Source organism: Mobula birostris, chromosome 3 (assembly GCF_030028105.1).
Source record: "Mobula birostris isolate sMobBir1 chromosome 3, sMobBir1.hap1, whole genome shotgun sequence".
NCBI lineage: Eukaryota > Metazoa > Chordata > Chondrichthyes > Myliobatiformes > Myliobatidae > Mobula > Mobula birostris.
The window spans coordinates 35,682,686-35,698,565 of NC_092372.1; the positions used below are offsets into that span (position 1 = coordinate 35,682,686).

The following is a 15,880-nucleotide window of genomic DNA, read 5'->3' on the forward strand; positions in this document are numbered from 1 at the left end:
AAAAAAATTATTCCCATACGCGGCAGATGGCACCATTCCCCGAGCAAAGCGCACCCCTGAACAGAGGACGCTACAGTATTACCTTTAAACTAATATTTCTGAAGTTTATTATGACACTTAACTAAACTAACTAAAAGTTAGTCATTTGCTATGATTGTAACGTAGCTGAGTTTTTAAATTTTAAAAAATTGAAGTTGTAAGTGTTCTGAATGTTTTATCAGGAGTACGACCTCGGCGGACAGACAGACAAAGCAATTTTTCTGTTGTAAAACATTTGTAATCAGAATAAAATATGATTACGGGATTAATAAATATCACAGTTGCGTGTGCCTCCACAGAGAGAAGTTTATTTCTTTATGCTGTGTTGGTGTGTTTATGAAGATACGTGTCTTGGTCCGATCTGTTTGTTAAGCGCACGGGGGTGCGGGGGGGGGCCTGGGTGTGGAGAGACATTACAGGCAGGTAATTCCGAATATCTCTGGGAGAATTGACAGTGAGTCTGGTGGAATTATACTCAACGCTTCCGTTTGGCTGGATAAGAAATATATGTAATAATTGAGACGTTGTGTTACATTTCTATTTCTTCGAATGGTAGCCCAAAACAACAGTAAATGACTCGCAGGCGCCAACTGATTAAAAATTGTCCTATGGGGGGAATATCAGCGTTTTCTTTCAAATCCATTGAAACCAGCCGATGGACATCTCTTTGTATGATTAACGCTATATCTTCAAAAGAGATCGACTCCTTTATAGACTTCCTTCTTAATTGCTGAAGTAGTTAAATTACAAAAACCGCTAATATGAATATGTGGTTAATAACGGTAGTTCTTCAGTTCCATGACTAGCCGGGGACTAGATTTAATTAGACTTAATTAATCCAACCTTCAATCCAGAAGTTTGGCGAGAAATAGTGTCAAACTAAAATGTGAGGAAGAAAACCAGAAGCTTCTGCAACCACGGAACTGCCCCGTGTAGACAAGGAAACGACAGTTTTCTTCCCCACAGATACTGCTTGGGCTTACATGTCTTTCCAGCATTTTCACATGTCCAGTACCCGCAGTTTTTAATCCTACTTTTCAAAGTGGAAGGAAGTTCTAGGACTTGTAGCCTATACACAACAGACATGTACTGCATAATAATCATGGATAAAGTTACATGAACTCCGTAAGGAGATTACTTATCTTCAATCATCACTTCAACATTCACACTCTCTGGTACCATTGCCGCACGCTTGTGGGTAGAGTCACTTAATAATTTAAAATAGTCTTGTCTGTAGCCTCAACAATAGCAAAACACAGCGGACATTGCAAATATGAAATGAAAACAAAAGGATGCTGGTCAGTCAACCTTTGCGGAAAGTCTCAGACCAACAACTTTTGAGCAGTGCGTGCTGTGGCTAAATTTGATACGTTTTATTGCGACGATAAATCATGAATTTATTAACAATAATCAGTTTTTGAAAATATTTACTGTATTCATATAAATATGATTAAAAGTATGCGGTTCTTAGATAAAATTAAAAGGGAACACTGATAACAAAGGTGCTGTCTAATCAAATGAATCCTGTAACATAAAAATGGAATTAGAGAAGGCCGGGGAATGGGGCTGAGGAGGGGAAAAGGATGAGCCATGATTGAATGGCGGGGTAGGCTCGACGGGCCAAATGGCCTAATTCTGCTTCTCTGCCTTATGGTCTTATAATTACAAAGTTTTAAAAATTAATAGGAATTGAGTACACCGCTGACGTCAATGATTAGGTCGGAGAGATTTGTGTTTATGATTCAAAAGGCAAAAGGAAATCCACCTGAAATAGCGTCGGTAAATTCAAATGCACTTTAATTAGTTAAATACATAGTCTATATGAATAATGCCAAGTGTGGAAACTCGGTGGTTAAGCACATATAAATTGCATGTTCGGATTTACAAGAAGTCAAGATACACTATTTTAATGACTCAGTACATGTGCTTTTTATAAATTGTACGGCTGTTCCTAAAGCTACCGAAACACTTAATTGAAGTTATTTATTTTAGTTTCGCAATGCCGATTTATAAACTTTAATTGCCCAGTAAGAGTAAAGTTGCAACATAGTGACTCCTTCAAAACTGAAGGATGTATAATTCTAAATGCATGGAACTCAATTTGCAGCTTAAAAGCTCCAAAGGGATTTACAGCACAATTAACCCTTCTTACAAAAATAAGGCCAGCTCTGACCTAGCTGGATTCTGCGTCTACTTCGTGTTGCTAGGATCTTTAATAACTTGAATCAAGGTTTTGGGATCTGGTTTCTGGAATGACGTGGAGCGATGGTTTACCTGTAGCTGAGAATATTCGCAACAAGGCAGGTTTGAGTTCTATTTACGTCACTCACCTGACAGTATAATCACCCTCCGAGCGGCTCCTAAGCCCCGCCTCCTCCCCACCCTCGCTCCTGTTCAATTGGTTCACTGGTCGGATAGGGCGTGATGAACGAGCATCGATCACAGAACGGCGCTGCACCATTGGTTGGAAGCTGCTTGCTCTCCCGCCCCCTCCCCGCAGACACGGTACTTCCGCCTGTGGAATAAACGGACTAATCAACATGGCGATGGGCTGTCAGTGGTCGCGTCGAGCGAGTCAGAGTTCCTTCCAGATGTCAATGGTGAGGCTCGGCACAGAGCGAGCACATCCTGAAGGCCAATAAAGCCACATTTGATATTTTCAGCGGCGGCGTTAGGCAGTGAAGCGGACTTTGGTGCACTATGTCTCTACTTTGTGTGAGAGGTGAGTGTTGCTAAGGGGTGTATTAAGAGTGGGGGGCTGAGAGGCCTGGGGCAAAGGTTGATGCCCACCGTGCCATCACTTCATTCAAAGTCACCAGCTGCACATATCCCGGATCCCACTGAGAGGACTAAAAATAGGTCTTCTCATCTCTATTCTGGTTGAATAAGTAAGCGGACTTGTTGCTGGTTTGAAGAACCTCTTTCGCAATCATTACTGGTTCGTAAATAACTATTTTTTTCTCAGCTGCGACATTGAATGTGACAGTTGGGTAACTTGTTGCAGTTTTCGCGGAAATTTGTCCATTCTCACAGTTACCGTCGGTCTACTCCGCCTTTTCGCGTATCGGGAATGATTAAAATGCTAAATACTGTGTCATCGATGGAACTTTTCGCTTCACAGTTGAAATCCTGTAAAATAATCATTTGGAATTTAGTTTTCAAAAAGTATCATGGATATGCTGTGGTTAAAATACTAAACCTCGCCCGCTTTCACCGACAAGAGCAATGATTAATTCTGTTCCCATGATATGGTAATCGATCTAAAGCCTCCCATCGGAGGCGGCTGTCGGTGCAGGTCAATGGATGCGATATTCTGCAACGTGGTATAGAATATATTTTTACTCTGATACAGTAAAATCGTTTGCGAAGATGGTTCACGGCGCAATCCAGTTTTCCTCTAATGGTACTGGCTGATTACTCTGACTATAGTTTGACATTTATGAACTTTTTAATGCTGTAATTAAAATACCCTGTAACACCCTTTAGACACCCTGTAACGAGCTTTGCTTTGGCCGTTTGTAAACGTTGATAACTTGCTGATAACTTTGTAGGCAGAAACTCGTGATCGGTGGTATCACTCGAAATATTGAGTGTGATCCCAATTATTCGGCACTTTACCAACTTCTATCATAGGCATCAGATTTGTTTAAAACAGCACATTAAGAATTGCTTTAACTTTGGACGAATGAACTCGATCGATGATGTGCAGGTGCATCTCGGATTTTAGGGCGGTTTTACTCGCTGTCTTACTGTAATGCCTACCACTCTAAATACTTCATTTGCATTTTCTGTGACATTACACTTTGAATAATATTCTATTTATTCAATGCTCACTGCAGAAATCCCATCACCTTTCTTTCTAAATCCGATTTTCCAATAGTATAACATTGATGTTAAAGGCTGTGTATTTTGCAAATAGTAATAGCCGTAAGATACTCCGGAAATCTGAAAGAGTGGGAGGTATTCGCAACTTCTGTCACCAGCTCCAGATGGTGAACAATGTCAGGCGACCGACCCTCCCCGGATTTTGCCTTTTGTCTCGACGGGAGAGCTTAAGGTTGACAAAACACTGATTTAAAGGAAAGTAATTTCGAAAGTACAAAGATTTTGCTATCCCATACACCATTAAAATTTTGTGGTTATATTTGTGTTGGCTGATCATTATCTGAAGAATTTTAACCGAGAAAGAATTTAGCGATTTTGTTTCCGCACAACGCCCCCCCCCCCCAAAAAACCTTGCACTAATTCGTAAGCGTTAAGGTACGGTGATAAAACTCGTGATTTTGTTACCATCGTATTCATAGAATCAGCATAACTACAACTTAATAGTTTGTCTCACATCTAACAAAAAATCTAGAAAAAAAGCTGATCTTGCATTCCACCAGCTTTGTAGTGGCAAATCAGTCTGATTTTAGTAATGTTAAGTGTTATAATGCTAAGAACGATTTCTCTGGTTATTGGAGTGAGAGATTGAGGCGCAGATCTCTGGATAAGCAATTATGTAAAAGTGATGCTGAAGGCTAATCCAGAATGTTACCATTCTATCTTAGTAGGATTGTGACCCAAAATCTGAAGGCAAATTTTCTTCTTCTTCCCATTAATTGAATTTGGGTTGTGCAGTAAGTTCTGGTGATAATTGATGTCATATATTTTATGCTTCAGGGCTGTGATTTAAAGACATAGGCCAAAGAAGAGAAGAATCATTATCTAAAAGCTATAATTAAAGGGCTGGATTTTAAGGAGAATAGAGCTACTTGTGGAGTTAATTCTAGAACGTGGCTTATAGATGGGCGAAATAGAGTAGACAATGGTTGAGCCCTGAAGGGAACAAACCCAGGTCAGAGTCACAAAATGGAATGTTTGAATAGAAGCGTCACAGGTATTTTAGTTGTATGGAGGACTGTGCTTTAAGCATATCCAGTTGTTAAAATAGGTGACCGGAAATGTCAGTGAGGGTGGAACTTATGGGCAACCAGGACTATACAGGAAATGTCATAGACAGCAGTGATTTAGAAACGTTCACGGTAAAAGAAGTGTTTGAGACTGCAGAGAACAAGGCAAAAACAGTTTTCTATGAGCTAATGTACAAACAGAAGATGAAGTTGGGCATTGTTGTAGATCTAGACTTCTTGATTGAGAAGAAAAGATAAAATACTCAGGTTAGAATGGAAAGACTGAAAGCTGTGAAAATTATAATACAAAATGTGACCGTGTCATAAAATGGAATTAGTGATAAGGACATTGTATTTGTAAGAGGAGCTCAGTTCTTAGAAAAAATGGGTTCCTGATTTTGTACTTTACCACTCAGATGCAGAAATCACATTTAATATAATATGCCTTTCTGTTCTGGCATATTATAGCAGTGAAGATGACATAATACCAACTGTTTGATTACCTCTGGATAGCAATTTGAGGTTTCTGTCATGCAGAAATTGGAAGGGGGATTGGCTAATGGACAATTTGAATATAATTTTAGGATGAATTGGCTTAACTGTTCCCTCAGCCATTATCTTTGAATGGGGTAAAGGAAAATGTATACATCTGCCATCCATATTTGGTCTGGCTGACATGTTCAGCTTCCTGGTGAATTCCTTCTGCACTCTTTCTAATGCACAAATGTCTTTCCTGTAGTGGGGAGACCGGAACTGTAAACAATAGAGATAGTAGACAGCAAAGAAAGTTGCAAAGGAAAAATAGCTACATTGATCAGTTGGGCAGAGCAGTGGCAAATTAAATTTAATCACAGACAACTGTGAGATATGAATGAACAATTGGTAAATAATGCAGGTGAGTCACAGACACGGGTCTCCTCATTAGATAATTACGTATTAGCAACAATATAGACTTGACAAAAATGAAGAGAAGAGTGGGCAAGCTACACATATTCAGAAAATATAAATACAAGAGAGACTGCTGATGCTGGAAATCCTGAAGAAGGGTCTTGGTTGGAAAAGTCGACTGTTTATTCATTTCCATAGATGCTGCCTGACCTGCTGAGTTCCTCCAGGATTTTGTGTGTGTGTTGCTTTATATTCAGGACAGATGGGGAAGAGGATGAACCTACCTTTTGTGATCAAATATACTATGCAAGAATGAGATAATTTATTTGAAGGAGAATCTGGATGGAATCACAGAATAGTAGAGGAACTGTCATGCTGCTAAGTGTACGTTATTAGCCACAAAATACTGAGAAGGCATAGAGGAGTAATTTGCAGAAAGATTTAAAAATTTAGGTAAATATTAATGGTGGACTTGAATTATTTGTCATTTGAGTGGGAAAATAAAAAAGGGAGAATTACTGAAATGGGCATAAGAACACTTTAATTTTGATCAGCCTGTTTCCAGCCCAATCAGGAAACACGAATAGTGGATCTGTTTTTGGAATGAAATGGAATAAGTGTGATGATCTGGCATGCACAGCTAGAAAGAATATGAAAGCAGTTCCAATAGCAAGTTTTAAAAAAAGTTTAAAACCTTGAAATGTAAGTATTTGCAGGGATACAGGGAATGTGCTGGAGAGCAGAATTGATTCCATAGTTCTTAAGAGCAAGCATGGTGGATCTCTGAAACTACTTTTATAAAGATTGTCTCAGTCAGATAACAGATTCTTTGTTTAAAAATTATGTCATAGTTTTGAGATTATAAATTTAGAAGGTAGAACTAGTGTCATCGAAACATACAGAATAAGTGCAATACAAACACGAGGAAGTCTGCAGATAACACACATCAAAGTTGCTGGTGAACACAGCAGGCCAGGCAGCATCTCTAGGAGGAGGTACCGTCGACGTTTCAGGCCAAGACCCTTCGTCAGGATTAACTGAAGGAAGAGTTAGTAAGAGATTTGAAAGTGGGAGGGGGAGGGGCAGATCCAGAATAATAGGAGAAGACAGGAGGGGGAGGGATGGAGCCAAGAGCTGGACAGGTGATTGGCAAAGGGGAAATGAGAGGATCATGGGACAGGAGGTCTGGGGAGAAAGACAAAGTGGGGGGGGGAACCCAGAGGATGGGCAAGGGGTATAGTCAGAGGGACAGAAGGAGAAAAGGGAGAGAGAGAGAAAGAATGTGTATATATACAAACCCCATTTCTGGAAAAGTTGGGATATTTTCCAAAATGCAACAAAAACAAAAATCTGTGACATGCCAATTCACGTGAACCCCCATTTAACTGACAAAAGTACAAAGAAAAGATCCAAAGGACAAAGAAAAGAAAATCAGCAGATGCTGGAATTTCAAGCAACACACATAAAAGTTGCTGGTGAACACAGCACGCCAGGCAGCATCTCTAGGAAGAGGTAGGAAGAGGTACAGTCGACATTTCAGGCCAAGACCCTTCGTCCTGACGAAGGATCTCGGCCCGGAACGTTGACTGGTACCTCTTCCTAGAGATGCTGCCTGGCCTGCTGTGTTCACCAGCAATTTTTATGTGTGTAGAATAAGTACAAGTTGTGTTATTAAAATGTGTCCTCATGGTACAAATGATACATCCTAATAATGTATTATAGGATCATAGATAATTGTTTTATCTATTCTAATAGCATTTTTATAGCGATTTATCCAATGTACTTTGGTTGATTAGTAAGTGCTCTAGAGTCAGTTGTATAATATTGTGCACTGGATTTCATTTACATCAAGGTACTAAACTATATTAAACATAGTTTCACATCTTGGTGAGCATTTTGCATTAAGATAGAAATGGCATCTTTTGTATTGACTTTATTGAATTGATTAAGAAAATACATTTTAAAGTTAATACAGGAATGATATGGTGTGTTGGTTCCTAACACATTTTAATGTCTGTGTATTGAATTTTAGAAATAGTGACGTAAGCTCCTTAAACCTACGGTTATGGAAATTTTGGAATTGGTTCTTCCTTTCTAACACTGCATACTTTAGTCTCGACCAGATTGGATTCACAGCTGTGGCTGATATTCACAGTTGGGTTTCCTCTCTTGCTGCAAGTTTTCCATCTTGTCAAAGCTGTTGGATGCTACCCCAGGTGGCTGTTGAAATGCTTAGGTTTTGGAATATAGAGAACAGGGCAGTAGCTCACTTTGGTTGTGGTTCAGCAGACTTCTTACCAGTTGATCCAAGTGCAGCACTGGTGAAGCCTATGGGGGTGCTTGTTATCATCTAGGCAATTTGCTAGAGTCTCTAATAGTCTATTAAAATAATCTAACTCATTTAAAAAATCTCACTTAAGTCACCTTTTGAGCAATAGAATTATTAAGAAACAGAATGAAAGGTTTCCTTTCTCTCTCAAAATAATGTCTTGCACATACATCAGGTTAAATTCAATAGATAAAATTAGTTTAGGTTGATATGGTGATTTAAAAAAAAATCAGAAAGCGCAGGATACACTTAGTAAATCAGACAGCACTTTGAGGGAGAAGCCGTTAACGCTTCAGGTCAATGCTCCACCTACTGAATTTCCATCTGAAATACTAAGATGCTGACTGATTTGCTGAGTACTCTATTAATGTTTTTATTTCAGATTTTCAAGCACCTTTTTAACTTTTCTAATCTTAAAATGATAACTTGATTTTAAACCTGCACAGTAACAAGGACATTAAGCTGTGTTTCCATATCTGTGGAAAGAAATGATGGTATAACTTTTGGAGATCAATGTTACGGGTTTTTTTTTGACTCCTGTAGGAATGTGTTTGTGTGGATAGGAACAACATTTGTCTATTCTCCTCTCTCCAGTGTCCAATGAAGACATGTTACTTTCTTTGTAGACTAGGGCATGAAAAGTGGAAACTTCCTTTTCATTTGCAGAACCATGCCTCAGAAGTGAGAAGTACAAAAATGCCACACCAGATGGGGAAAAAAGATGTTGAAAACCCTGAATGAAAAATAGAAAATTCTGGTATTCCTCAGTAAGTCAGGCAGCATTTGTGAAAAGAGAAGCAGAGCTAAACTTTCAGGATGAAGACTCTTAATCAGAACTGGAAAGAGAAAAAACAAGCTAATTTAAATTTGCAGAGGGGTGGGGTGAGTTGGAAAGGTCAAAAGGATTATCTCTGATAGGGTAAGGCTAGAATTGCTGTGGGGCAAAAACTGAAAACTAAGGCATCCAGTGTATGGGGTAATGGAGGCAATGTTTTTTTGTGTGAGAGAGAGAATCTGAAAAGAGAACATAAATGCTCTGACATGGCAATTGGGGAGTGAGAACAGAAAGAAAGGCACAAAAGTTTCGAAAGACAGAGTTGTGGGGCACGTCCAGCCAATTACACTGTGCTAGCGGAGAGAGAAGAAATCAAGCCTGTATCACAGATGGTTAGGCTACTTCTGATATGGATAGAGAAGGTGAGTTATCTGACATTATTGTAAAAGTTAATGTGGAGTAGGGAAGGCTGTACTGTTTTACAACGAAGATGACGTGCTGCCCTGAGTGCTTGTATTGGGATGGCTCAGCTTTTCTGTCCAAAAGTTCTGAATTTTTCAAGTTTCATATTCAGCAAAGAGAGGCTAATGAAAGGGGAAAATTGCAGTCAATTGGAAGAGTTGCAATGTAAAAGGTGGTCAAAATCAAAAAGGGTGAAAACAGGACTGAATGTGTTATATTTGAACATGCGCAGTATATGGAATAAGGTAGATAAGTGTGGAGCACAGTTACAGATTGGCATGTGTGACATTGTGGACATTGCTGAATCATGTCTGAAAGAAGATAATTGCTGAGAGATTAAAGTCCTACGCATTGTATCGAAAGGGAAGGCAGAGGGGCTGGCGTGCCTCTTTTGGTTTAAAAAAAAATTGAAATCATATTATTAGAAAGAGGTGACATAGAGTCGGAAAGTGTTGAATCGTTGAGAGTAGAGCTGAGGAACTGCGATCGTAAAATGATGAGAGTAAAGATGTGGTCTACAAATCACAATGGGAAGTAGAAAATGCAAGCCAAAAAGGCAGTGTTACAATAGTCATGGGGGATTTCAATATGCAGGTAGATTGGGAAAATCAGGTAGGTGCTGGAACCCAAGAGAGGGGATTTCTAGAATGCATATGAAATGGCTTTTTAGAGCAGCTCATGGTTGAGCCCAATAAAAGAGTAGCTATTCTGGACTGGGTGTTGTGCACTGAACTGGAATTGATTAGAGAGCTTAAGGTAAAAGAACCCTTAGGGACTAGTGATCATAATATGTTAGAATTCACCCTGCAATTTGAGAAGGAGAAGCTAAAGTCAGATGTATCTGTATTACAGTGGGGTAAAGGAAATTACAGAGACATGAAAGAGGAGCTGACCAAAATTAATTGGAAAAGAACACTGGCAAGAATGATGGCAGAGCAACAATGGCTGTAATTTCAGGGAGCAACTCTGAAGGCACAGGATAGATACATCCCAAAGAGGAAGAAGTATTCTAAAGGGAGGATGACACAACTGTAGCTGATGAGAACTCAAAGCCAACATAAAAACCAAAGAGAGAATATATAGTAGAATAAAAAGTAGTGGGAAGCTAGAGGATTGGATGGTTTTAAAAACTAAAAGTCATTAAGAAGGAAAAGATGTAATAGGAAGGTAAGCTAGCCAGTAATATTAAAAAGGCTACCAAAAGTTTCTTCAGATACATAAAGTGTAAAAGAGAGGTGAGAGTGGATATTGGACCACTGGAAAATGATACTGGAGAGTTATAATGGGGGACAAGGAAATGGTGGACAAATTAAATAATTTGTATCAGTCTTCACTGTGGAAGACACTAGCATTATGCTGGAAGTTCGGTATGTCAGGGAGAAGAAGTGTGTGAAGTTGCCATTTTTCGGGAGAAGATTCTTAGGAAGCTGAAAGGTCTGAAGGTAGATAAGTCACCTGGGCCAGATGGTGTACAACCCAGGGTCCTGGAAGAGGTGGCTGAAAAGATTGTGGCGGCATTAATAATGATCTTTCAAGAATCAATTGATTGTGGCATGGTTCTGGAAGACTGAATAATTGCAAATGTCACTCCACTCTTCAAGAAAGGAAAGCGGCAGGAGAAAGGATATTATAGGCTAGTTAGTCTGACCTCAGTGGTTGGGAAGATTTTTCAGTTGATTATTAAGGATGTGGTTTCAGGATTCATGGTTTCCTCAAGGGAAAATATTGCCTTGTGAATCTTTTGGTATTCTTTGAAGAAATAACAAACAGGAGAGACAAAGGAGAATTGATGGATGTTGTGTATTTGGATTTTCAGAAGGAATTTGACAAGGTGCCACACATGAAGTTGTTTAGCAAGTTTAGAACCTATGGCATTACAGGAAAGATACCAGCATGGATAAGGTAGTGACTGATTAGAAGGAGGCAAAGGGTGGGAATAAAAGAAGCCTTTTCTGGTTGGCTGCCCATGACTAGCAATGTTCCACAGGTTCTGTGTTGGGACTGTTTCTTTTTACGTTGTATGTCAATGACTTGGATGACAGAATTGATGGCTTTGTGAACTTGTTTGCAGATGATACAAAGATAGGTGGAGGGGCAGGTGGTTTTGAGGAAGTAGACAGGCTACAGAAGGACTTAGACCGATTAGGAGATTGGACAAAGAAGTGGCAGATGGAATACAATGTTGGGGAGTGTATGGTGGAAGAAATAAAAACACAGATTATTCTTTAAATGGAGAGGGAATTAAAAAAAACAGACACAAAGTGACTTGAGAGTCCTCATGCAGGATTCCCTCAAGGTTAATTTGCAAGCTCAGTCTATGGTGAGGAAGGAAAATGCAATGTTAACATTCATTTCAAGTGGACTCGAATATAAAAGCAAGAATGTAATGTTGAGGCTTTATATAGCACCAGTGAGGCCTCACTTAGAGTATTGTGAACAGTTTTGGGTCCCTTATCTAAGAAAGGATATGCTGACATTGGAGGGGGTTCAAAGGAAGTTCACAAAAATGATTCTGGGCTTGAAAGGCTTGTCAGACGATGAGTGTTTGATAGCTCTGGGCTTGTACTCAGTGAAATTCAGGAGAATGAAGGGTGACCTCATTGAAACCTATTGAATGTTGAAAGGCCACAACAGAGTGGATGTGAAGAAAACATTTCCTATGGTAGGGGAGTGTTAAGACCAGAGGACACAGCCTCTGAATAGAGGGTTGTCTGTTTAGGATTGAGATGAGGATGAATTTCTTTAGCCAAAGAGAGATGAATTTGTGGAATTCATTGACACAGGTGGCTGTGGCGGCCAAGTTATTGGGTATATTTAGGAAGAGGTTGATAGATTCTTGATTAGTCAAAGCATGAAGGGATATGGGGAGAAGGCAGGAGAACGGGGCTGAGAGGGAAAATGGATCAGCCATGATGAAATGGCAGAGCAGACCCGATGGGCCAAATGGCCCATTTCTGCTCCTATATCTTATGGTCTTATTCTTTTATGGTCTATTTGCCAGCTAATCTCTCATTTATCTCTGCTCTTACTGTAAGTTAATCTTTCAGTTGATGGACTCGTTCACAGCGTATTTCCAAAACATTTCCGGCTTGATCAGAGATATTTCCCTTGACCTGTCCATCCCTCCCCCACTTCCTCTGCAAGTTAAAATTGACTTGCTTTTTCTTTCTCCAGCTTGGGTCTGTGAACTGATGTTTTTCATTCCACGCATGCTTCCTGACCTGCTCAATGTTTCCGGCGATTTCTGTTTAGATATGAGACAAATTTGATGTGATATGTATAGTAACATTCTAATTATATTTCTTTATTGTGTTCAAAGCATTTGGCCAAACAAAAAAAATTGTGGGAGAATTGATGTACGGTGGCATGCAAAAGTTTGGGCACCCCTGGTCAAAATTTCTGTTACCGTGAGTAGAAGATGAATTGATCTCCAAGAGTCATAAAGTTAAAGATGAAACATTCGTTTCAACATTTTAAGCAAGATTAGTGTATTATTTTTATTTTGTACAATTTTAGAGTGAAAAAAAGGAAAGGAGCACCATGCAAAACTTTGTGCACCCCAAGAGATTTGAGCTCTCAGATAACTTTTACCAAGGTCTCAGACCTTAATTAGCTTGTTAGGGCTATGGCTTGTTCACAGTCATCGTTAGGAAAGGTCAGGTGATGCAGATTTCAAAGCTTTAAAAATATCCTGACTCCTCGAACCTTGTCCCAACAATCAGCAGCCATGGGCTCCTCTAAGCAGCTGCCTAGCACTCTGAAAATTAAAATAAATGATGCCCACAAAGCAGGAGAAGGCTATAAGAAGATAGCAAAGCATTTTCAGGTACCCGTTTCCTCAGTTCGTAATGTAATTAAGAAATGACAGTTAACAGGAACGGTGGAGGTCAAGTTGAGGTCTGGAAGACCAAGAAAACTTCCCGAGAGAACTGCTCGTAGGATTACTAGAAAGGCAGATCAAAACCCCCGTTTGACTGCAGGAGACCTTCAGGAAGATTTAGCAGACTCTGGAGTAGTGGTGCACTGTTCTACTGTGCAGCGACACCTGCACAAATATGACCTTCATGGAAGAGTCATCAGAAGAAAACCTTTCCTTCGTCCTCACCACAAAATTCAGTGTCAGTAGTTTGCAAAGGAACACTAAGCAAGCCTGATGCATTTTGCAAACAAGTGCTGTGGAGTGATGAAGTTAAAATAGAACTTTTTGGCCACAATGAGCAAAGGTATGTTTGGAGAAAAAATGGTGCAGAATTTCATGAAAAGAACACCTCTCCAACTGTTAAGCACGGGGTGGATCGATCATGCTTTGGGCTTGTGTTGCAGCCAGTGGCACGGGGAACATTTCACTGGTAGAGGGAAGAATGAATTCAATTAAATACCAGCAAGTTCTGGATGGCTTCTACAACAGAATAATGATCATAAACAGACTTCAAAATTCACAATGGACTACCTCAAGAGGTGCAAGCTGAAGGTTTTGCCATGGCCCTCACAGTCCCCCGACCTAAACATCATGGAAAATCTGTGGATAGACCTCAAAAGTGCAGTGCATGCAAGACGGCCCAAGAATCTCACAGAACTAGAAGCCTTTTGCAAGGAAGAATGGGTGAAAATTTCCCAAACAAGAATTGAAAGACTCTTAGCTGGCTACAGGAAGCATTTACAGGCTGTGATGCTTGTCAAAGGGGGTGTTACTAAGTACTGACCATGCAGGGTGCCCGATCCTTTGCTTTGGGCCCTTTTCCTTTTTTGTTATTTTGAAACTGTAAAAGATGGAAATAAAAGTTTTCTTGCTTAAAATATTAAAGAAATGTGTCATCTTTAACTTTATGCCTTTTGGAAATCAGGTCATCTTTTACTCGCTTAGCTATTCACAGTAACAGAAATTTTGACTGGAGGTACCCAAACATTTGCATGCCACTGTATATGTTGTAATGTGACAGAAATGTACATAAATATGTAACTATCTTTATGGGTTTAATGGGATGAACTGTGAAGTATTCTGATCACCTTCGAACCTCTAGCTTATCTTTGTGAATAGCGAAGACATTGCTTTGCACCTATGTTTTGTATGTGAGTTCAAAGGTTTCAAAGTTACATTTAATGCCAGAGAAATATATACAATATACATCCTGAAATACCTTTTCATTGCAGCCATCCACAAAAACAGAAGAGTGCCCCAAAGAATGAATGCCAGTTAAATGTTAGAACCCCAAAGCACGACCCCCAGCTCCCCCTTCCAATGCGTAAACAGCAGCAAAGCAATAATCTCCCCTCCCTGCTTTATGTTTTATTTGTGGTCCCAGCAAATGAAACCTCTGGAACATTTGGGTGACTTGATCTGTTTTGAATGCACTGTGATTTTTTTTAAAAAAAGTAAATATTTTGGACTCCTTGGACACATGGCTCAGCATTGAGGCAGTAAAGGAATTTTGAGAGGCAGAAGCTGTGGGAGGTAGTATCTTGCCTTGCAAGGTACTACCAGCTTGGTCCCAAGATGATCGCTCTGTGACCATATGGATTTTTGTATAGGTACTGTAATTTCTTCCCATATGCCAAAGATGTTCTGCTTAGTGGGTTAATTAGCTACTGTAATAGCCACTAGTGTAAGTTGGGAGTGGGGGTTCTTATGGGGAAATTGGGTCTGCTGTAGCTCGGGGAAACACACAAAAGTGCTGGAGGAACTTAGCAGGTCAGATGGTATATATGGAAAAGAATGAAGAGTCGACATTTCAGGCCCAGGCCCTCTATCAGGCCAGGAAAGGAAGGGCAAAAGAAGCTAGAACAAGAATGGGTGGGAAAGTGGGTGGGGAGGGGAACATGAAGTGAGAAGCTGTAAGGTGATAAGTGGAAAAAGCAAAGCGCTGAAGAAGAAGGAATCTGACAGGAGAGGAGAGCTCACCATGTGAGAAACAGGAGGCGGAGAGGAGAAACTACTGGAAGTTTGGGAAGTCCATTTTCATGCTGTCAGAATGGAGGCCACCCGGCTGGAATCTGAGGTGTTGTTTCTCAAACCTGAGTATAGCCTCACTGTGGCAGTAGAGGAGGTGATGGACCAACATGTCGGAATGGGAATGGGCTGTGGAATTAAAATGATTGGCCACCAGGAAAGCCTGCTTGCTGCATACAGAGCGAAGGTGCTGGACCAAACAGTCCCCCGCCCTGCTATGGATCTCCCTGATGTAGAGGCCGCACTGGGAGCACTGGATAGAGTAAATGATCCCTACAGACTGTCAGGTGAAGTGTTGTTTCACCTGGAAGGATTGTTTGGGGCCTTGTATGGTGGTGAGGGTGAAAGTGTAGATTTAGTTCCACCTGCAGGGATAAGTACTAGGAGGAAGATCAGTGGAGGGTAATGAATAATGGAATCATGGAGGGAGTGATACCTGCAGAAAGTGGAGAGTGGGGAGGGGGTGCGGGGTAGCGTTTGGTGGTAGGATCCTATTGAAGATGGCAGAAGTTGCGGAGATGTGGAGATGTACACTATTGTAGATGGAT

General features: G+C 40.3%; 1 protein-coding gene across 3 annotated transcripts in view; it reads left to right on the forward strand.

Annotated features, from left to right (window-relative positions):
- Nucleotides 1-2,562: 2,562 nt before the first annotated feature.
- The window catches only part of LOC140194974 (protein unc-13 homolog B-like), a 520,982-nt gene continuing 507,664 nt past the window's right edge, over nt 2,563-15,880 (forward strand). For all 3 annotated transcript variants that reach the window (XM_072252479.1, XM_072252480.1, XM_072252481.1), the window contains exon 1: nt 2,563-2,761. In XM_072252479.1, the coding sequence (XP_072108580.1) occupies nt 2,740-2,761 (22 nt within the window). In that variant the 5' untranslated portion in view covers nt 2,563-2,739. The remainder of the gene's footprint in view (nt 2,762-15,880) is intronic.